Below are 22,329 nucleotides of genomic sequence, written 5' to 3'. Positions count from 1 at the left end.
TGGATAACTTGTTAAAATGACAACTTGGTGGGAAAAAAACAAATTTAATTTAATTTGCTAATTTTCCAAAAATGTTGACAAAAAAATGACAACTTAAAAAAACTCAGTTTGCCTAAACGGCTTGAACTGTCTAATTTCCAGAAAGGGTTTATTTGGGGGGAGGGGGGATTTGTACTGTCCTGGCATTTTTGGGCCTCAAGAAATGAGATAGACAGGCAGTACATCAAGATTCATCAATTTTCAAATATATATACTAAAGATTGTAGACTCTATAACTTTCATACAGACTAAATAACATACACTGATTTATTATTTATGAATTATTTTTACCAAAGAAATGTAGCAGAATACATTTTGGCCTAAATTTTTAAAGAAAGATTATTTATTTGCAAAATGTTATAACATAAACTGTTTCTTTTTCAAAATGTTTGGTATTTGTTAATTTATAAAGCAAAAAAAAACAGTGGTAATTAAATACCACAAAAAGAAAGCTCTATCTGTTTCAAAAAATTATACAAAATTTAATTTGGGTACAGTGTTCCATGACTGAGTAATTGTCATTCAAAGCGTGACAGTGCTAAAAACGTATAAATGGCCTGGGCAGGAAGGGGGTGAAAGTTGTCTGGTATTGAGGTGGTTAAAGTCCCAGTCATGATAGTGGACAGAAGAGTGAAGACATAGTAAACAAGTGTGTTAGCTAAAAAATATGGAAGGAAGGGATTCTCTAAGGAGGGAACAGGACTGAGAGGTCCCACAAACAGCTCACGTCTTTCCACGCAAAGGGCCACAAAAGTAGTTGATAAACTGCATATGTGAGGTTACCAGCAAAACACATAATGTTCATGGGACTTAAAGAGGAACTGCACTCTGCTCACATAATTTGTAATAAAAACATCTTTGCCATTCTGAAGCTTCCCTCCAACCACTTTGCATATTATTTTATATATACTGTGATTCTGGATTTGCCAAATATGCTGCAGAAATCTCCCTCCCCTGAGCCTGGCTGCGACCATTTTAACTGTGGGCAGCTGAAGCTGCTGCCTGTTCACTCCCTGGATTTACACAGACATACAGAGGCACACCTCCAGCTCTGCAGCTCTCATTGGCCCTCTTAGGACTCATCCCCCTCCCTTCCTGGCAAACTCTCACGAGAGTGAGAGAGACAGAGACCTGTGCATGATGTCATAAGCCTAGGCTTTTTACCAGACAAGAAATGGGAAGTGAGCTGTATAAGGTATTTACTGGCAGAAAAAATGTTTTACTATCCAAAGTTAAAACAGCAAGGGCAGAAGATCTAATAGATGGAAAGTTGAAAAAATGAAGGTCCACTTTAAGGAACACTGTAATTAGGTAATACGTTTAGCTACACAAGTAAGTTGTAAAAACATTTTGATGGAATAAAATCCAAGCAATATCCAGTTAACTTCTGCTTTTCAGTCTTCACTTGAGAAGTAGCACATATATTAGAGTGGAGCTGCAGATCAGAAGCTGGAACACTGTAGGAATCTAAAAGATCAAAGAACAAACAATAGTAATTTAGTATTTAAAGGAAACTAAGGCAAAGAGAATTAAACTTTTCTTCTAAAACTGCTGGTCACCTGGCTGTTATGCTGATCCAGTGGCTTCAAGACTTTTTGAGTCACAGACATAGAGGAGATATGAAGATAGAGAGCCCTGACTTTGCTCACCACATATTTGTAAAGGGTCAGTGATTCAATGATTCAGAGACTAGTAGGTAACTTACCTTTTATACTGTACAGTGCCTTAAAAAGTGTTCATACCCCTTGAAATTTTTATTCAGCCTCCTTTACTCTAATACCCTTAACTAAAATCTAGTGGAAACAATTGCCTTCAGAAGAACAAACAGCATCATGAAGGCCAAGAAACACACCAGACAGGACAGGGATAAAGTTGTGGAGAAGATTAAAGCAGGGTTAGGTTATAAAAAAATACCCCAAGCTTTGAACATCTCACAGAGCACTGTTAAATACATCATCCAAAAATGGAAAGAGTATGGCACAACTGCAAACCTACCAAGACATGGCCGTCCACCTAAACAGGCAAGGACGGCATTAATCAGAGCCAAAGCAGCAGAGGCCCATGGTAACTCTGGTGGAGCTGCAGAGATCCAGAGCGCAGGTGGGAGAATCTGTCCACAGGACAACTAGTAGTTGTGCACTACGCAAATCTGGCCTTTATGGAAGAGTGGCAAGAAGAAAGCCATTGTTAAAAGAAAACCATAAGAAGTCCCGTTTCCAGTTTGCAAGAAGCCATGTGGGGGACAAACATGTGGAAGAAGGTGCTCTGGTCAGATGAGACCAAAATTTAACTTTTTGGCCGAAAAGCAAAATGCTATGTGTGGCAGAAAACTAACACTGCACATCACCCTGAACACACTATCCCCACCGTGAAACATGGTGGTGACAGCATCATGTTGTGGGGATGCTTTTCTTCACCATGGACAGGGAAGCTGGTCAGAGTTGATGGGAAGATGGATGGAGCCAAATACAGGGAAATCTTAGATCAAAACCTGTTATGCCCCGTACACACGGTCGGATTTTCCAATGGAAAATGTCCGATCGGAGCGTGTTGTCGGAAATTCCGACCGTGTGTGGGCTCCATCGGACATTTTCCATCGGATTTTCCGACACACAAAGTTGGAGAGCAGGAGATAAAATTTTCCGACAACAAAATCCGTTGTCGGAAATTCCGATCGTGTGTACACAAATCCGACGGACAAAGTGCCACGCATGCTCAGAATAAATAAAGAGATGAAAGCTATTGGCCACTGCCCCGTTTATAGTCCAGATGTACGTGTTTTACGTCACCGCGTTTAGAACGATCGGATTTTCCGACAACTTTGTGTGACCGTGTGTATGCAAGACAAGTTTGAGCCAACATCCGTCGGAAAAAATCCTAGGATTTTATTGTCGGAATGTCCGAACAAAGTCCGACCGTGTGTACGGGGCATTAGAGTCTGCAAAAGACTTGACTGGGACGGAGGCTCACCTTCCAGTTGGACAATGACCCTAAACATACAGCCAGAGCTACAAAGGAATGGTTTAGATCAAAGCATATTCATGTTTTAGAATGGTCCAGTTAATGTCCATACCTAAATCCAATTGATAATCTGTGACGAAAGGTGGTTCTACAAAGTATTGACTCAGGGGAGCTGAATACAAATGCACACCACACTTTTCACATATTTATTTGTAAAAAAAATATTGAAAACCATTTATCATTTTCATTACACTTCACAATTATGTGCCACTTTGTGTTGGTCTATCACATAAAATCCCAATAAAATATATTCACGTTTTGGTTGTAACATGACAAAATGTGAAAAAATTTCAAGGGGCATGAATACTTTTTCAAGGCACTATATATCCCACCACATTCAACATTCTGTTTAACCGCTTGCTGATCAGCCGTCGTCATCCTGCGGCAAGGTGGCACGATCCCCCAAATCACCGTAGCTGTTTGTGGCCATTGGCCAGTGAGTGGGGGAGCCAATCAGCGGGTTCGGCGAACTCGATGTCCGCCGGCCACCAACGATCGTTCATTCGATCGCACAGTGACAGAACTGGGATTTGCCTGTGTAAACAAGGCAAATCTCAGTTCTGACAGGGGAGATCTCACAGATCCTTTCTGTGTGTTGTCACAGTGAGCCCTTCCCCCATACAGTTAGAACACACAGTGAGGGACCACATTTAACCCCTTGATCTCCCCTGATGTTAACCCCTTCCCTGCCAGTGTCATTAGTACAATAACAGTGCATATTTGTAGCACTGATTGCTGTAATAATGTCACTGGTTCCCAAAAAAGTGTCAAAAATGTCAGTTAGGTGTCCAATCTGTCCGCTGCAATGTTGCACCCCCGCTAAAAATCACTGATCGCCACCATTACTAGTAAAAAAAGAAAAATAATAATAAAAATGCCATAAATCTATCCCCTGTTTTGTAGACACGATAACTTTTGCGCAAACCAATCAGTATACACTTATTGCGATTTTTTTTTTACCAAAAATATGTAGCAGAATACATATCGGCCTAAACTGATGAATAAATGTGTTTTTTTTTTACATTTTTGGGAAATGTTTTAAAGCAGAAAGTAAAAAAATGTGAGTTTTTTCAAAATTGTCGCTCTTCTTTTGTTTATAGCACAAAAAATAAAAAACGCAGAGGTGATTAAACACCAAAAGAAAGCTCTATTTATGGGAAAGAAAGGACACCAATTTTGTTTGGGTACAGCGTCGCACGACCGTGCAATTGTCAGTTAAAGTGACGCAGCGCTGTATCACCAAAACATGGCCTGGTCAGGAAGTGGGTGAAACCTTCCGGGGCTGAAGTGGTTAAAAATAAAACCTTTAAAGTGGATGTAAACCCTCTCATATACCCAGTGAAGTGAACAGCCTCAGATGATACACAAAGATTAAACAAATCTCCCTACATAAGTTTTACATGTACTGTACATATGCTGTCTTCAGCTTTCTATATTCTTTAGAAAATGCACATCGTGTTACAATTTTTTCTTCCTGTTTCAGCAGTGGGTGTGGAGTCTAGGCATACACCTGTGTGTGGTCTTATTGGAGGAAAGGCACCCCCCCCCCCCTTCCACATAGGCAGAGGAATGAAGAAACATGCAGAGCTGTGCTGTGAATAGACAAGCTCTCTGCTTATCTGTCTGTTTCCTCCCTGACACAAATTTCCAGCTGCTTTTATCTCCTGTGTTGGAGAATTTGTCAGAAGTTATGCTGATAACAGAGGAACAGAGCAGCAGAGAGACACAGGACTTAGGGCTTAAATCTTCTGATAGTTCCGTTAGAAGGTAAGTATCACCTTTAACCCTTTCTTGATTCAAAATATAAAGGGTGGTGTTTGTACTTGTCCTTTATGTATATAATTTGTGGACCAACAATTATAACATCACATATTGAAAATTATAACCCAGGTTGGCTGCACAAAAAATGCAGTACAACAAAAATATAATTACCGTATATACTTAAATTAAAAGCCACCATGCAATGTCCTGTGTACCTACATACAGTATAATTATCTTGTAACCAGAAATACATTAAATCTTCCATTGTTTTCTGTCTAACAAACACCTCACAGAATAATCTTGTTCAAGAAGAAAATAAGAATAAAGAAATATAATATATGCAAGAGATACTGTATATAGCAGAAACATTGCTGACTTGCAGCCTTAACCACTTCAGCTTTGGAAGGATTTACCCACTTCCTGACCAGGCCATTTGTGAGACGGCACTGCGTTGATTTAACGGACAATTGTGTGGTTGTGCGACATTGTACCCAAACAAAATTGATTTCCTTTTTTTCCCCCACAAATAGAGCTTTCTTTTGGTGGTATTTGATCACCTCTGCGGTTTTTATTTTTTGCGCTATAAACAAAAAAAGAGCGACAATTTGTTTGAAAAATAAAATAATATTTTTTACTTTTTGCTATAATAAATATCCCCTCAAAAATGTAAAACAACAAATTTCTTCCTCGGTTTTAGCCATTATGTATTCTTCTATATATTTTTGGTAAGAAAAATCCCAATTAGCGTATATTGATTGGTTTGCGCAAAAGTTATCGCATCTACAAAATAGGTTTAGATTATGGCATTTTTATTATTTTTTTACTAGTAATGGCGGTGATCTGTGATTTTAAGCGGGACTGCGACATTGTAGTGGACAGATCTGAACACTTTGACACTTTTTTGGGACTAGTGACATTTATACAGTGATCAGTGCTATAAAAATGCACTGATTACTGTATAAATTACAGGGAAGGGCTTAACACCAGGTTTACACTGGCAGATCCCTGTTCTGCCTCTCTGTGGAGTGACCGTTGATTGGCTCCCCCACTAGTGAATGGGCACGTCCGCACATCCGCAGATCACCGTGTATGTGCCCGACGTACAATGATGGAGATTCGCCCAGGAGAGCCAACCTGCTGCAGTACAACTGCGGCGGCTGGTCGGGAAGTGGTTAAAGTGTAAATAATATAATCCTATGCTTAACCACTTCCCATCCGGGCTCATTCTGGCACTTTTTTTTTTTTTTAGAAAATTACTCAGAAACCCCAAATATTATATATGTTTTTTTAGCGGAGACCCTAGGGAATACAATGGCGGTCATTGCAACTTTTTATGTCACGCGGCATTTGCGCAGCAATTTTTCAAATGCGTTTTTTTTTTTGGGCAAAAAACTGTTTCATGAATTTTAAAAAAATTAACCCAATTATTTGTATAATGTGAAAGATGTTGTTACTCCGAGTAAATAGATACCTAACATGTTACGCTTAAAAATTACGCGCACTCGTGGAATGGCGCCAAACTTTGGTACTTAAAAATCTCCATAGGCGACACTTAAAAAATTTGTATAGGTTACCTATTTAGAGTTGCAGAGGAGGTCTTGGGTTAGAATTGTTGCACTCGCTCTAACGCACACGGCAATACCTGTGTGATTTGAACACCGTTTACATATGTGGGCACGACTTACACATGCGCTCGCTTCTGTGTGCGAGCACGCGGGGACAGGATCGCTTTAAATGTTTTTTTTTTTATTCTTTATTTTACTTTTAATTTTTTTACTTACACTTTCTCTTTAAAAAAAAAAAATGATCACTTTTTTTCCTATTACAAGGAATGTAAAAATCACTTGTAATAGGAATAGTGCGTGACAGGTCCTCTTTATGGAGAGATGTGGGGTCTATGAGACTCCACATCTCTCCTTCAGACTGGAAAGGCTGAGATAAAAAAAAAAAAAACCTCTCTCGGCCTTTCCAGCCACGTCCCCGGCATTGTTTATTTCCGCCGGCCCAGAAGTGACGTCATAACATCACGCCCGGGCCTCTGAGGGTCAGAGAGATGACTGGGGAACCGGAAATCTCTATGCTCAACTTCTGGTGACGACCGATTTGTTCTCCGACACACCGATCGCAGGGGTGAGCCGGAAGAAGCTCTAGAGGGTGGCGGGAGGGGAGGAACGTCCCCTCCCGCCGCCTGTAAGAACGATCAAGAGGTTGAACTGCCGCTATAATTGTTCTTACAGTGCACAGAATCGCCGGCTAAAAGATGTTATCTGAATGATGCCTGTAGCTGCAAGCATCATCCAGATATCCACACTCAAAGTCCATCATATGACGGCCTACGGGCGGGAAGTGGTTAAAGAGGAGCGCCAGTCTCCCCCCAAAAATGTAATCAGCAGCTACAAATCAGTGTTAATTTTGTCAAAGAAAATGTTTTCATCAAAATTTTTGTCAGCGGCCTTTTTAACAGTCATAAAAACTAAATGAAAACTACACCACATTTTCGTCCACTGATGAAAACTATTACTAAATTCAATTCAGTTTTCGTTAACGAACGAAAACGAAAATGGGAGGCAGAGACGTTTACCCTCGGAGCTTCCAGTTTCCATGGAGCTGCATCGCTTAGCAGCAGTTGCAGCACTGTGCATCCAGCAATACAGGCCTCCTCCAAGGCCTCAGACGACCGTCTAAAGGAGCACTGTGCAGCCTCCCAATGAGAGTCTCAGTCCCATTCCCGATTCACAACGATGACCGTCCAGAGCAGACAAGAGCACTGTGAGTGTGTACATTACAATTACAGGCCTGAGGCCTCCCCTCAGACCACTGTCCAGAGCACTGTGTGTGCATTACAGGGCTCCTCTGACCTCTGGCTTTCCGGGCACTGTGCATTACAGGCCACCCCTCACACCTGAGACCACCATCCAGCACTGTGCAACATTACAGGCCTCCTCTGATCACCGGCATCAAGAGCACTGTGCATTACAGGCCAACCCTCAGACCTGAGACCACCATCCAGCACTGTGCAGCATTACAGGCTTCCTCTGACTACCGCCCATCCAGAGCACTGTGTGTGCATTACAGGCCTCATCTGACCACTGATATCCAGAGCACTGTACAGCATCAGGCCTCTCAGACCACCATCCAGATCACTGGGCAGCAATACAGACCTCCTCAGACCACCGTCTAGAGCACTGTGTAGCATTACAGCCACCATTTAGAGCACTGTGTAGCATTACAGCCACCATTTAGAGCACTGTGCAGCATTACAGTCACCGTTTAGAGCACTGTGCAGCATTACAGACCTCCTCACTGTTTGCAGACCATCCAGAGCACTGTGCAGCTTTACAGGCCTCCTCAGAGCACCATCCAGAGCACTCTGCAGCATTACACGCCTCCTCAGACCACCGTCCAGAGCACTGTGTAGCATTACAGCCACTGTTCAGAACACTGTGCAGCATCAAAGGCCTCCTCACTGTCCTCAGATTTTCCACATCACTATGCATTGCAGGCCTCCTCCTTACCATCCACGTCCAGACCTCACCGAGGTGTGTCAGACTCAGAGTGAGTCACTCCTATGTATGCATTCCCACTGCTGCACAAATTATACAGCGGCGTCTATGACTGGTAGAAGGAGAAGAGAAGATCTATAGATGTATTTAACATTTGATGTTAAGGACAATAAGACCCTTTGCAAAGCATATGGAGGGACACTTGCTGGTAAATATACAACAAACTTGAAGCGTTAATTGCAGACAACTCATCCCGAAATTTTTACAAAGGTAAGCACAGCACACTTAACTCCACTTTTGTTGAGAACAGTCTTATCTATGTACATTGCAGGGATTTTTTTTAACAAACTTTGTTGCAGTCAGATTGCATAACTTTTTTTCTGAAGTAATAGCTGTTTGTTTGTCTGTCCATGTTAGTCACTGAATCTTAATGGGAGGGATTTCATAATATCTATCAGCTGCTGCTTTCCCCGAATTGAAGCATATATAGAGGGATGTGGTCAGGGAGGGGCACTGTCAATAATTTTTGCATGGCACAGGGTGTCTAAAGGCCTAGGGCCACACCTGGGAAGAGCCATACACGTAGTATATTATAGAGAGACAACTTTGAGCTGACTGTGTGAGGTGAGAGAGAAGGTAAAACCAGAATAACTTGATTTTTTTCCCCTAATTCAACCCCACGGATACAGAAAACCTCCAATGACGGGACAAGTCAAGCCAGTGAACCACAGCAAACTATTTCCACTGCTCTTTTAAGTGCTTAAAAATACAAAATTGACTCCAAGGAGCAACAGGCCACTGAGGCCAGGGAGGAGGCCATAGCAAAATGGATTGTGTGCATTGGATTACTAGTCAGACTGCTCTATGCTGCCTGTTTGGGGAGATGCTCTGCCTGGGTCTTCTGCAGCATTATTGTCTGATTTGATGTGGATGGTGCTTCTTCCACTTCCTGTGATTTTTCAATATTCTCCTCTTACACATCATCTTCAGAGTCAGACAGATCCTCATCTTGTAAGTGGGGAAATGTGAAATTTTCTTACAGCACGGGCAACCATCTCTGCCTTCTTAAGCAGTTCCTGAATATTATCATCTGCCACATCAATAAGGGTTTCCACAGACAGTAGGGTTGACAAAACAAGCAGCTGCTGCAAGTGGCAAGAACATTTCATCAGTTACTTGGATCTTATAATGAATGAAGAAAAATGCTGGTTCACATTCTCTTTCATCTTCTGTGCAATAGTGGCAAGGTCTTGGTAGCTAATGTTCTGTCCTCAAGGTGGCTGAGTAGCACACCGTGCAGCGACGGACCTGTCAGATCCCCCTATGGGGGATCGGATGACGACGGACCGTAGAGTCCGTCGTCACCCGATCCGATCCGAACACGGATGGAAAAGTAGGTTTTTCCTCCGTTACACTTTTTCGGATTGGAGCGGGTCGGATGTCAGCGGACATGTCACCGCTGACATCCGACGCTCCATAGAGGTCTATGGAGGGTCCGTTCAGGTCTGCCTAAAAAACTGACAGGCAGACCTGAACGGATCGTTCATGTGAAAGAGGCCTTAAAGTCATCATAGCTGCAGTAGTGCGAATGAACAGGGAGGGGGGATTGGGTGGTTTGTTTGTCCCCCCCCTCAAAATTAGAGCACCAGCCGCCCCTAGTAATCAGCCTATTGGTGCTGGCTGTTAACATATACTTTTATCCATGCGCAGATATTCTTTGTGTTTACAAATTATTATCATTGTCTGTGTGTTTTAGGTAGGACAAAAAAAAAAAATAAATCAGAATGTGCACTATTGTTTCTGGGCTGTACTACGGGTAAAAACAACAAATAACATACACATATGTGGTATGGCTGCCATCGTCAGAAGCAGGAAAATCTATTTTGGGTTGTTCTTTGGGGGTAGGTTACGGTAGCAACAAGAAATATACATCCAAATTAAAAAAATATATATTTTTTTTAGATATTTTGGGCTAGTTTTCCTTTGATAATACAAAAAAACAGCAAATAAAAGCCCAATTTGTCCTGAAAAAAACAAGGTATAATCCACCTGGATGCACAAAGTAGTTGTGATGATATGTATTGTTTTACTAACATATGTTAAAGTTGCAGAATTGTGCTTAGGTCTTAAGAATTATTTTACCCTAAGGCGTGAAGGGGTTAGGATAAAGCATGGCAGAAGCATCCTATAGATATGAACTGCTTTGTCTGTAAAAATTTTGGAAGGGATTGCATCACTGTGATGTCAATACTGGGGGTCATTCAGCTGTTTATAAATTTCATCTTAAATGGGTTGTAAACCCTCAAGGTTTTTCACCTTAAAGCGGGGTTCCACCCAAATTTTGAACATTATCTCTATGCATTCTCTTCCTTGCCTAGATGCTGACATGCTGTGTGTTTTCTAATCTTCTTAGCACTTCCTGATTTTCCTCCCATGGGAGTAGGCGTGTTTCTAGCCTCTCCCAGACCTCCCACAGCCCCCTGGGAGCTAGTCTCAGGCTTCCCAGCATGCATTGTGCAACAGTGTCATCACAACATCTCGGTGAATGCTGGGAGCACAGCATTCACCGCATCCAGGAAATACATGCTTGTGGGCTTCAAATGCCCACAATGAAGATGGAAACCGCCTTCAGTGAATTTTATAAGTTATTCTTTACAACAAAATCGGACACAGGCGGACTTATTACACAGAACATGTGAGTAGATAATGATGAGAAGAAAAGTTTGTGAATGAACTCCAAAAAAAAAAAACGATAGATAGGTGGACCCCCGCTTTAATGCATTCTATGCATTAGGCATCATGTACACGGGACGTTGTTTAACCTCTCCTGAACGATTTAACTTGACAGCTAGAAACCGGCATCCAAAAACATCTGTTTAGGCGCGTTTGCATGCCGCATTTAGCCGTGTTTTTTTTTTTTTTTTTTTGTTAAAATGGAGAACGTCTGTAAACGAAATGCTGCTAAACGCGAGTCACCGCGTTTAGCAGCATTTACAAGCTGTTACAGGCATTTGGCATTTTAAATTCCTCTGAACCTCCGTCTGCACCCATTTTTTTGCGTTCCAAAAAAGGCTTCTAAACTGCCTAGAAACAACTATAAACGACCCTGTGTACATGTACTGATAAGATAACATAGAGGAGAGTTCAGGGGCAGCTGAAAAAAAATGCCCAACTGCTCCTAAACGTACATTTACCAGCAGCAGTGTACATGAGGCCTTAAGGTGAAAAACCTTTTGTAGTGCAGCAGCCCCCCAGAGCCCCCCTTTTACTTACCTGAACCCGATCTTTCCAGCGACAAGAATGAGCACAGCAGCTCCAGCCGCTGTCTCGAATCCTCATTGGATAGATTGATAGCAGCAGGAAAAAAAACAAAATTGGTCCTGACCATAATTAGATGAAAAAAAATCTACAGCAGTGGCAGCTGGTGGTATATTTGTCAGGTCACGGATTCGCTATTGTCACACAACTGGGTGGGCTCTGCGCCCCGAGCCCACCCTTTTTTAAAGCCAATTAGAGCCTCAGTCTCTAATCATGTGCTTTGGAATCCATGCGTTCGACGTGCTGCATGTAGATTAGGGGCCGAGCGCATGGATTTGGGACGTCACTGATATACAGTATGTAAAATCACTACAACAAAGTATGTGTATAGATTTAAAGGGCAGTTTCTCACACATTAAATTTGATGGGCATTAGATCCGGTAGAAGTATAATCTGTCGTCTTAATAACTTGGTTCTGCACAGGAAACTGCAGGGGCAATGAGGCATTAGAGGCTCCCCTGCCTTAGCCGGTGCTGTATTCATCATTCAAATATACCGTGTTTGCTGGACCCTAATTACCATTAAAAAAACATTTCAGACCAGTGCATGGAGCAGCAGGATAGCATAGCCTCGGCCTAAATTACAGCAGTCACCACCTCCCAGGCCAAACTCTAGTTGCCCCCCGTAACAACCCGAAGGTGGAAAAGGGGACCCTGTCCTGAAGCCCCTAGGCTGGGAGCCTGGGCCTCACCTGGGATGGGGGGGGGGTGGAGGAGAACCCCGGAGGGACTGACCATTCCAGGAAGTACCCGCGCCCCACATCACTCCAGGGAAAGAGAGGAGGGGACCCCTTACTTACCTCTCCAGCGAAAAGTAAAAAGCGCAGGTAACGCTCCCAGACGGATCCTCCTCGCCACCGAAGTGGGGGGGCTGTCGGCCATGAGGAACGCTGCAACACAGGACGAGACCCGGTCATATGCGACCATGCGAGACGTTTAACTCGCAGGGCCAGCCCCTGTCCAGTGGGGCTATGTCGCGGTCGACCTAGCGAGTAGCTGTGGTCTGCGCATGCTCGCTGGCCAGACTGGGGTGACCACTGGATCAAGCATCCAGCCCATCGCCCAGCCTGGCAATTGATTGTAGATCTTACCGGAAAAAAATCCAGGAAAAAGCGAAAATAACAAACAACAAAAAATTCCCAGGACTAGAGATCCCAGCAGGGAACTAGGTCCTTACTCCTGACTAGGCAGAAAAAAATGGAATACCTAGAGCAGGGAGGGGGTTATATACTGACGGAGGACAGCCCATGGGCGTAGCCAGGGGTTGTTTTTTTGTTCTGCCTAGTCCTACACAAACACTCTCCCTTTCTGAAGACCCTTAGCAGATTGACTGAGAAAGAATTATGTAAAACAAGTAGACTGATGTCTCCAGCAAAGGAGAAATGTCTTCAGCAAATGGTTTCCATGTTTGCAAGGATAATATTAAAAAATGAACAAAGAAAAAAGAGAAGAAACCTGTACAAGACACAACAGTCATCACTTGGAGGTAAACATGTAGGCTAACTGCAGCTCTAGGTTTTTGGCCGCATTTACACAGCTATGACAAAACACATAACTGCTGGTTTATCACAGTTCGCTTACCTTGAGCTGGGAGCCTGAAGAAGCCGAAGGTAAGACGTCACTACGCACATTCGTCCAAAATGTGTTAAATGAAGTTAACACAGTAGCTCTAAAATATATAATTAATATTGTTTTAATATGATATCATTTATAAGGGCTAATTCACACTATCGGTGGTGACTGGCATTTTACTGCACTGTCAAACACCAGTCACTGATAGGACACACAGAAAATAATTGTTACAATTGTCGCACCTCAACGCAGCCCAGAGTATTGTGTAATATTTTCTGCTAGTAATTTGTAATGTTTTTCTGTTTTTGGAACAGATATTCTCTCTCTCTACATACATACATATATATATATATATATATATATATATATATATATATATATGTGTGTGTGTGTGTGTGTGTGGTGTGTGTGTGTGTGTATATATATATGTGTGTATATGTATGTGTGTGTATATATATATATATATATATATATATATATATATATACCACTATTAGTAAATAGTAAAACCACTATTCTACCCACACACACCAATAAACACAAAATATCACAGAATAAAACAAGAAACAGAACTCCTGCCTGATGTAAATCCACCACCTATAGATAAATGCCTAAAGAAATGTAGTATTTAGGTGTAGGAGGATTCCACCAGCATTGCAAATCTTGCCATATATGTTCCATGGGGAAGTACAAGAAGCAGCCTTGTGAATGCCACACCAGCATCAATTGCAGCCTCTTATCAAGCAAAAAGCCCCAAAATTTGAGATTGTCTTATAAATGCCGCCTCATCAGTGTCCGTAAATGCCAACTCATCAGTGCCCATCAGTGCTGCCTCATCAGCGCCCATCAGTGAAGGAGAAAAATTACTTATTTACAAAATTTGCTGACAGAAACTAAGAAAAACTTTTCTTTTTCTAGGAAAAAATTAAAAACCTAGAAGTGATTAAACACCACCAAAAGAAAGCTCTATTTGTGTGACGAAAATGATAAAAATTTCACATGGTTGCAGTGTAGCATGACCGTGCAATTGTCATTCAAAGTGTGACAGCGCTGAAAGTTGAAAAATGGCCTGGGCAGGAAGGGGGTGAAAGTGCCCTGTATTGAGGTGGTTAATCAGTGATCACTGGTCTCACTATATACAAATATTTTTTTTTTGTCTTAAATTCATCTTGCATAGATCTGTTAATTTGGAGAGTGCAGAAAATGAGAGATCAGATAGCAGCCTATATGGATAGAGCTGTAGTATTGAAAACAGGAGAAGAGTGTCCTGGGTTCTGTAAAGCTCAGCATACACTATACAATCTGATTGTACAATCTCCTTTAGATTACATCAATTATGTAGTGTAAGGGCCTGCTTGATTGGATACAGAGTGAATGGATAGCTGGTGTGTCCTCCTATCATATAGTTTTGATAAATCTAAAGTAGAGTGTACAGAGCTTGTACAATCAGATTGTATAGTGTATGGCCATCTTTAGCCACCTAAAATGAACTAGTTGCTAACTACTTTGAATCCTTGTTTGCTTTGCAACAACATTTTCAAAATACAAATCCCCTTCAGTAACATTTCGAAAGCTAGGGATAGCTCTTAATTGTGTCCAGGGAACTCTGCATAGCTTTGTGGAGTGGAGTTGTGCTGCCTGCCACAAGTGGGTGTAACAACACGAATTTGATTGGAAAAAAAATCAGCGTGGGGATCCCCCCAATCCAAACCAGGCTCTTAGGCCTCCATTATATGATAAATAATTGTTAATGTCTACATAGAATTTTATTAGAATGTTGACTTCTCGTTATATATGTATATGCTTCCATCACTATATATTCTAGGGATAAATATGATCAAACAGTAAAAAAGGGAGGACAGACCACATTGGCCCCATAAAGAATGAGGAAGGAAATCTGGTTACAAAGGATGGGGAGATGGTGAAGGTATTGAATTTATTCTTCTCCTCAGTCTTCACAAGGGAATCGGGGGGGTTTCAGTAACCAAAACTGCAGTCTTTATCCTCATGAAACATCACAGGTAGCGCCTCCATGGCTAACAGAGGACAGAATTAAAATTAGACTTGAGAAACTTAACATTAATAAATCACCAGGACCAGATGGCTTGCACCTGAGGGTACTCAATCATGTCATTGCCAGACCATTGTTCCTAATTTTTACTGACAAAGTAGAGGTGTGATGGGAAAAGGGAAGGAGAAAGGGGATGATGGAACAAGTTACACCTGGGAGTGGTCAAGTGAATAACGTGACCGACTTGATTATACACTTAAGTAGTGTCTGTTGCTGTAACCGTAATATGCATAAAGGAAAAAAGGAGGAACACCCGGTTCTAGAAAGCTGGGTAAGGGGTTACTTTGGCAACAAATTTATAATCATGTCAAAATTACTGACAGTGTTATCAAAAAATTTAAATTTATTGATTCTTTAATTGTAGTACAAAACATCAAAATTGGTAAGGCAACCTATAAATTAAAACATGGTATTTAAAAATAGCTAATTAGGTCCGGTAGAACCTAATGCCTAGGTACATGATCATTGGACAAACTGGACAAAACAAAAAACATTACAAAAAAAAACAAAAACAGACAACGTATGACAACGTCCGGACGCTTTGGATTTTGCAGGCTGTCAGACGATAAAAAAATATATAATATTTATTGATAGGGTATTGTTATTCCCTTTTGGCCAAAAAAAAACGTTTTGACAGCTGGAAAAATCCAATGGAGGTAAATGGGGGTGGGTGGAGGGGGGAGGAGAGGGGAGATGCGAGCTGCTGGGAATGAATAGACACTATTACTATAGCTAGATTGATATTGATAAACTGGCTAATGGCGTGAAGGCATTAAGTATCCAGAAAATAGTAGGCAGTCCAATGGAGTGATGGATCACCAGGATCAGATGGCTTGCATCCGAGGGTACTTAGGGAACTCAGTCAAGTAATTGCCAGACCATTGTTCTTAATTTTTACTGACAGTCTACTGACTGGAATGGTACCAGCTGATTAGAGAAAAGCCAATGTAGCACCAATATTTAAAAAGGGCCTAAATCACATCCCTGGGAATTACAGACCAGTTAGCCTAACATCAATAGTATGTAAACTCTTGGAGGGGATGATAAGGGACTATTTACAAGATTTTAGTAATGAGAACGGTATCATTAGCAGTGATCAACATGGATTCATGAAGAATCGTTCTTGCCAAACCAATCTATTAACCTTCTATGAGGAGGTGAGTTGCCATCTAGATAAAGGAAGGCCCGTAGATGTGGTGTATCTGGATTTTGCAAAAGCATTTGACACAGTTCCCCATAAACATTTACTGTACAAAGTAAGGTCCTTTGGCATGGACCATAGGGCGAGAACATGGATTGAAAACTGGCTACAAAGGCGAGTTCAGAGGGTGGTGATAAATGGGGAGTACTCGGAATGGTCAGAGGTGGGTAGTGGGGTCCCCCAAGATTCTGTGCTGGGACCAATCCTATTTAATTTGTTCATAAACGACCTGGAGGATAGGGTAAACAGTTCAATCTCTGTATTTGCAGACGATACTAAGCTAAGCAGGGCAATAACTTTTCCGCAGGATGTGGAAACCTTGCAAAAAAATCTAAACAAATGAATGGGGTGGGCGACTACATGGCAAATGAGGTTCAATGTAGAAAAATGTAAAATAATGCATTTGGGTGGCAAAAATATGAATGCAATCTATACACTGGGGGGGAGAACCTCTGGGGGAATCTAGGATGGAAAATTACCTGGGGGTCCTAGTAGATGATAGGCTCAGCAATGGCATGCCAAGAAACAAAGCAAACAGAATATTGGAATGCATTAAAAAAGGGGATTAAAGTGGATATAAACCCAAATTTTTTTTTATCATACTGTAGAGTATAAGATTTCCTATCATTTGAGCCCAGTCTTGCCACACAGAGTTAATCCATCTCTGAGCAATCCTCTTTTATTGTTCACTGAGAAAAATCTTGACAAACTGACAAAAACTTTGTCAAATACTCCCCCTTGCTGTGAGTGACAGCCTAAGACACAGGCATTATTTTTTAATTCCCTCCCCCACTCCTTTCTTCAGCAGCTCTGCAAGGATTGGCTGTTCCACACCTCAGCATGATTTGGCATGCGGAAGTCATGTGGTTACTTTCCTGTCTTTTCACTGGATGTTAGAGATCATAGCAGTGTTAGAAATACACAGGGGAGTGTAGAGGTGGGCGGGGAGTCTACTGACCTCACGACTCCACCCACCGAGCTCCAGACAACAGATCCACCCACAGAATCTGCAGTTTTTCAGCTCTCATAACAGACAGAGGGGAGACATTTGACAGGTAAACATACATGAAGGAGGCATATATATCCTTATAGATAACCCCTATGGCAGTAGTTTAGAAAGGATGACATTGGGTTTACATCCACTTTAACTCCAGAGATAAAACAATAATTCTCCCGCTCTACAAGACTCTGGTCTGGCTGCACCTGGAGTATTCTGTTCAGTTCTGGACACCAGTCCTCAGGAAGGATGTACTGGAAATGGAGCGAGTACAAAGAAGGGTAACAAAGCTAATAAAGGGTCTGGAGGATATTAGTTATGAGGAAAGGTTGCGAGCACTGAACTTATTCTCTCTGGAGAAGAGACGCTTAAGAGGGGATATGATTTCAATTTACAAATACCGTACTGGTGACCCCACAATAGGGAGAAAAGTTTTTTGCAGAAGAGAGTTTAACAAGACTCGTGGCCACTCATTAAAATTAGAAGAAAAGAGGTTTAACCTTAAACTATGTAGAGGGTTCTTTACTGTAAGAGTGGGAAGGATGTGGAATTCCCTTCCACAGGCGGTGGTCTCAGCGGGGGGGGGGGGATTAATCATTTCAAGAAACTATTAGATAAGCACCTGAACGACCGCAACATACAGGGATATGCAATGTAATACTGACATATAATCACACACATAGGTTGGACTTGATGGACTTGTGTCTTTTTTCAACCTCACCAACTATGTAACTATGTAACCATCAACACAGTGGCTTAGTGGTTAGCGCTCTGATCTAGCAACAGTCAGGCTGTGGGTTCTATGCTGCCTACCACCTCCCTAAAGTTTCAATGGGGAATGGATATGTGTGTAGATGAAAACATACAGTATTTTCCATCATCATGATATAATTGATCTCTCGCTGATGGCACTTATGCATTAGCCAAAGCACATATGAATTTGCCATTATACTTCTAGGGAGGGGGTAGCATAGAACTCATGACCTAAGTGCTGATAGCTAAGAGTGCCAAAGTTTAGGCCACTGTGCTGATTATAATTATACCTAGAATATAAAGAAGTATCATGATTACAGAATGAACATATATAAATAGAACTCAACATTTTCATAAAATATGAATTAGACATAAAAAAAGTTTGACAATGATGATATAATATAAATATCAGCAAAAGAAGCAAAACAAGTCACATCTACAAATTTTTTACGAATTAGCAATGATCTTGCATTTGTGTTATAGGAGAGTATAGATTCTATTGATCTATGTTCATCCGTTAATCATTGAACTATTGTATATTCTAAGCATAATTGTGCTCATCTCAATGGCATAGTGGGTAGCACTCCTACCTAGAAAGACTCAGATCATGGGTTCAAATCTCAAGCATGGTATCACCTGCATAGATTTTAAGCAGCATAGTATGCAAAAAATGGGTGAACAACTTATTGCCACTGGTTGTTTCCATAATTTGCATACAATGGTATGTTATTTAGCAAAATTATTATTGTGAGGAAATAAAATAATCAAACTCTAGTGAACACGCAGGGTGTTAACATAGTATGCTGAAAATAGGTGAACAACTAATTGCCGCTGCCACATCAGCATGATTGTTTCCATAATTTGCATGCTCAATTGCATACAATGGTATTTTATTTAGCAAAAATATTATTGTGTGGGAATAAAATAATCAAACACTAGTGAACCCACAGGGTGTTAGAATGGTTGGGATTTAAACTCTTGACCTAAGTGCTTTTTGTTCATGAGTACAGACCACCAGGCCAATGTGCTGAGTACGATTAGACTTACATAATAGTTTAGTAGACATGTGCAATTCATTTAGTTCTGAATTTATTTTTTAAGGAATTTTGACAAATTAGTTAATTCAGAAATGTCAGAATTTTCGAATTTTCGTATTTTCGGAAATTCAGAAATTGGAAAATTCTAAATTCAAAGATTCGTAAATTTGAAGATTCGTAAATTGTAAGATTCGGAAATTGTAAGATTCGAACATTCGGAAATTCGAAAATTCGAAGATTTGAAAATTCTAAATTTCGGAAATTCAGAAATTTGAAATTCGTAAATTCGAAATTTTGGAAATTTGGAAATCCCAAAATTCGGAAATTGGAAAATCCCAAAATAAGAATGAAAATCCGAAAATTCAAAAGAACAAAAATCTGAAAATATGAACGAAAATCCGAAAACTCAAAAATTCAAAAATCTGAAATAATAACTAACTAATAATAACTTAACTATTACTAACTATTAAATTATAGGTATGGGAATTTCCTTTCAAATTTGGCTGATAGTAAACGTAACAAATGCATATTTATACAAAGTTACGTATTATCTGAAATAACGAATGCCGTAACTAAACATATGGAACGTAATGAATTAATAATAATAAATAACAATAATAATAATAATATAAACATTTTATTATTATTATTTATTATTCATTTGTTCCGTTCCATTTGTATAGATGCGGCATTCGTTATTTCGGATAATTCGTAACTTCAAATAAATTTGTATTCTTTACGTTCACTAACAGACAAATTTGAAAGGAAATTATAATACCTATAATTTAATAGTTAGTTATTATTAGTTAGTTAGTTATTATTTAGAATTTTTGAATTTTGGAATTTCTTTCTTATATTCGAATTTTCTAATTCGGAATTTACAAAAATTTGAAAATTTGAAAATTTGAAAATCGAAAATTCATAAATTCAAAAATTCGGAAATTAAAAAATTCGGATTTTCTAATTTACGAATTCTGAATTTTCAAATTGTGTAGATGCGGCATTCGTTATTTCGGATAATACGTAACTTCAAATAAATTTGTATTCGTTACGTTCACTAACAGACAAATTTGAAAGGAAATTACAATACTTATAATTTAATAGTTAGTTATTATTAGTTAGTTAGTTAGTTAGTTAGTTAGTTATTATTTTTAATTTTTGGATTCTCTTTATTATTTTCGAATTTTCAAATTCCGAATTTACGAAAATTTGAAAATTTGAAAATTCAAAAATTCAAAAATCCAGAAATTCAAAAATTTGGATTTTCAAATTTCCGAAAAAAACAAAAAAACGAATGAAACGTAAACAAACAAATTTTTCAGCAGTGCACATGTCTATAGTTTAGTATGATTAAAGAATGAACATAGATAATTAGAACTCTATAGTCTCCTAAAAAAGAAATGTAACATGTTTTTTTTTTTACATATAACAGATATGTAACTGTAAATGATAAACACATGTAACCTCACGGAATAGCAGACATCACTCTGTAATAGTCATTCAGAACAGCATTCGTTAGCAAAAGAAGAAAACTATGTACAATAATTGTAATATAAATAAATAACTACACACAAGGTAGAGCATACCCCATACAGGATTGGTTTATTGGCATATATGTACACACATGATCATAGCTAAATACTGCAGTGCAGTTCCATATAGGAAACTTGTTGGCAATTGTCACTTATGGAACCGCGACTATGCCAAATCGAAATTTACCAATGCTCACTTACTCACTTTTCCATTTGCATGTTAACCTAGTTGAGGTCTTAATTGGCTTAATTGGGAGAAACTAAATGTAGAGTGACTACTTTTTCTCCTTATTCTTTGTGAATTAGGCCGAAAGAATGTCAACTTGGTCTCCAACAAGTATGGATTCCAGACTTTGTCACCAACGTGGACACAAAAATGTTGAAAAAAATATAACAAAAATGGTCTCATGCACTCCCCAACAGATTCTATCAAGCAACAAACATAGAAGCCAGAAGGCAGAGTAACATTAGACCTAAGAATGAATCAAAGATTTTAACCACTTGCCTTCCGCCATATAGCAATATGACGTTGGCAAAGTGGTTGCGATATCCTGACCGGACGTCATATGATGTCGCCAGGATATCAAGCCGCTGCGCGCCCCCGGGGGCGCGCATCGCAGCGATCGTTGATGTGGTATGTCAGTCTGACACACCGCAACACCAATCTAGGTAAAGAGTCTCTGATGGAGACTCTTTACCACGTGATCAGCCGTTCCAATCACGGCTGATCACAATGTAATCAGGAAGAGCCGTTGATCGGCTTTTCCTCACTCGCGTCTGTCAGACGTGAGTAGAGGAGAGCCGATCGGCTGCTCCTTGACAGGGGGGGTCTGTGCTGATTGATTATCAGCGCAGCCCCCCCGAGGATGCTCACACTGGACCACCAGGGACGCCACCAGGACCACCAGGGATGCCCACCACTAGACACCACCAGGTATGCCAATCAGTGCCCACAATGGATGCCAATCAAAGCCCACAATGGGCATCACTGATTGGCAGGCATTATTGTTTGGCACTGTTTGGCATCCATCAGTACTATCCATTAGTGTACAAATTAGTGTACATCAGTGCCACCTATCAGTGCCCATCCGTGCCACCTATCAGTGCCCATCAGTGCCACCTTTCAGTGCCCATCAGTGCCACGTATGTGTACCCATCAGTGCTGCATATCAGTGCCACCTATCAGTGCCGCCTATCAGTGCCGCCTATCAGTGCCGCATATTAGTGCTCATCATCAGTGCCCATCAGTGCCACCTCATCAGTGCCACCTCATTGGTGCCACCTCATCGGTGCTCATCAGTGCCGCCTTATCAGTGCCTGTCAGTGCAGCCCCATCAATTCCCCTTCAGTAAAGGAGAAAACTTATTTATTTACAAAGGTTTGTAACAGAAACAAAAAAAACGTTTTTTTTTCAAAATTTTCGGTCTTATTTTTATTTGTTTAGTAAAAAATAAAAATCCCAGAGGTGATCAAATACCACCAAAAGAAAGCTCTATTTGTGGGAACAAAATGATAAAAATTTTGT

General features: G+C 40.5%; 1 protein-coding gene and 1 long non-coding RNA gene across 2 annotated transcripts in view; one reads left to right on the top strand and one right to left on the bottom strand.

Moving 5' to 3' along the window:
- Positions 1–305: 305 nt before the first annotated feature.
- LOC141103566 (putative ferric-chelate reductase 1) overlaps positions 306–22,329 on the bottom strand; it is a 34,529-nt gene continuing 12,505 nt past the window's right edge. The window contains exons 5-6 of the mRNA XM_073593297.1: positions 13,223–13,310; positions 306–1,506 (exon numbers count right to left, since the gene is read on the bottom strand). Of these exons, the coding sequence (XP_073449398.1) occupies positions 1,441–1,506; positions 13,223–13,310 (154 nt within the window). The 3' untranslated portion in view covers positions 306–1,440. The remainder of the gene's footprint in view (positions 1,507–13,222; positions 13,311–22,329) is intronic.
- The window catches only part of LOC141103567 (uncharacterized), a 48,886-nt gene continuing 34,933 nt past the window's right edge, over positions 8,377–22,329 (top strand). The window contains exon 1 of the long non-coding RNA XR_012235337.1: positions 8,377–8,594. This is a non-coding gene — a long non-coding RNA (uncharacterized lncRNA). The remainder of the gene's footprint in view (positions 8,595–22,329) is intronic.

The sequence above is a fragment of the Aquarana catesbeiana genome, linkage group LG07 (assembly GCF_042186555.1).
Source record: "Aquarana catesbeiana isolate 2022-GZ linkage group LG07, ASM4218655v1, whole genome shotgun sequence".
Classification (NCBI taxonomy): domain Eukaryota; kingdom Metazoa; phylum Chordata; class Amphibia; order Anura; family Ranidae; genus Aquarana; species Aquarana catesbeiana.
The sequence above is the reverse complement of the archived record's forward strand: the minus strand, read 5'-3'. Positions and strand labels throughout refer to the sequence as shown.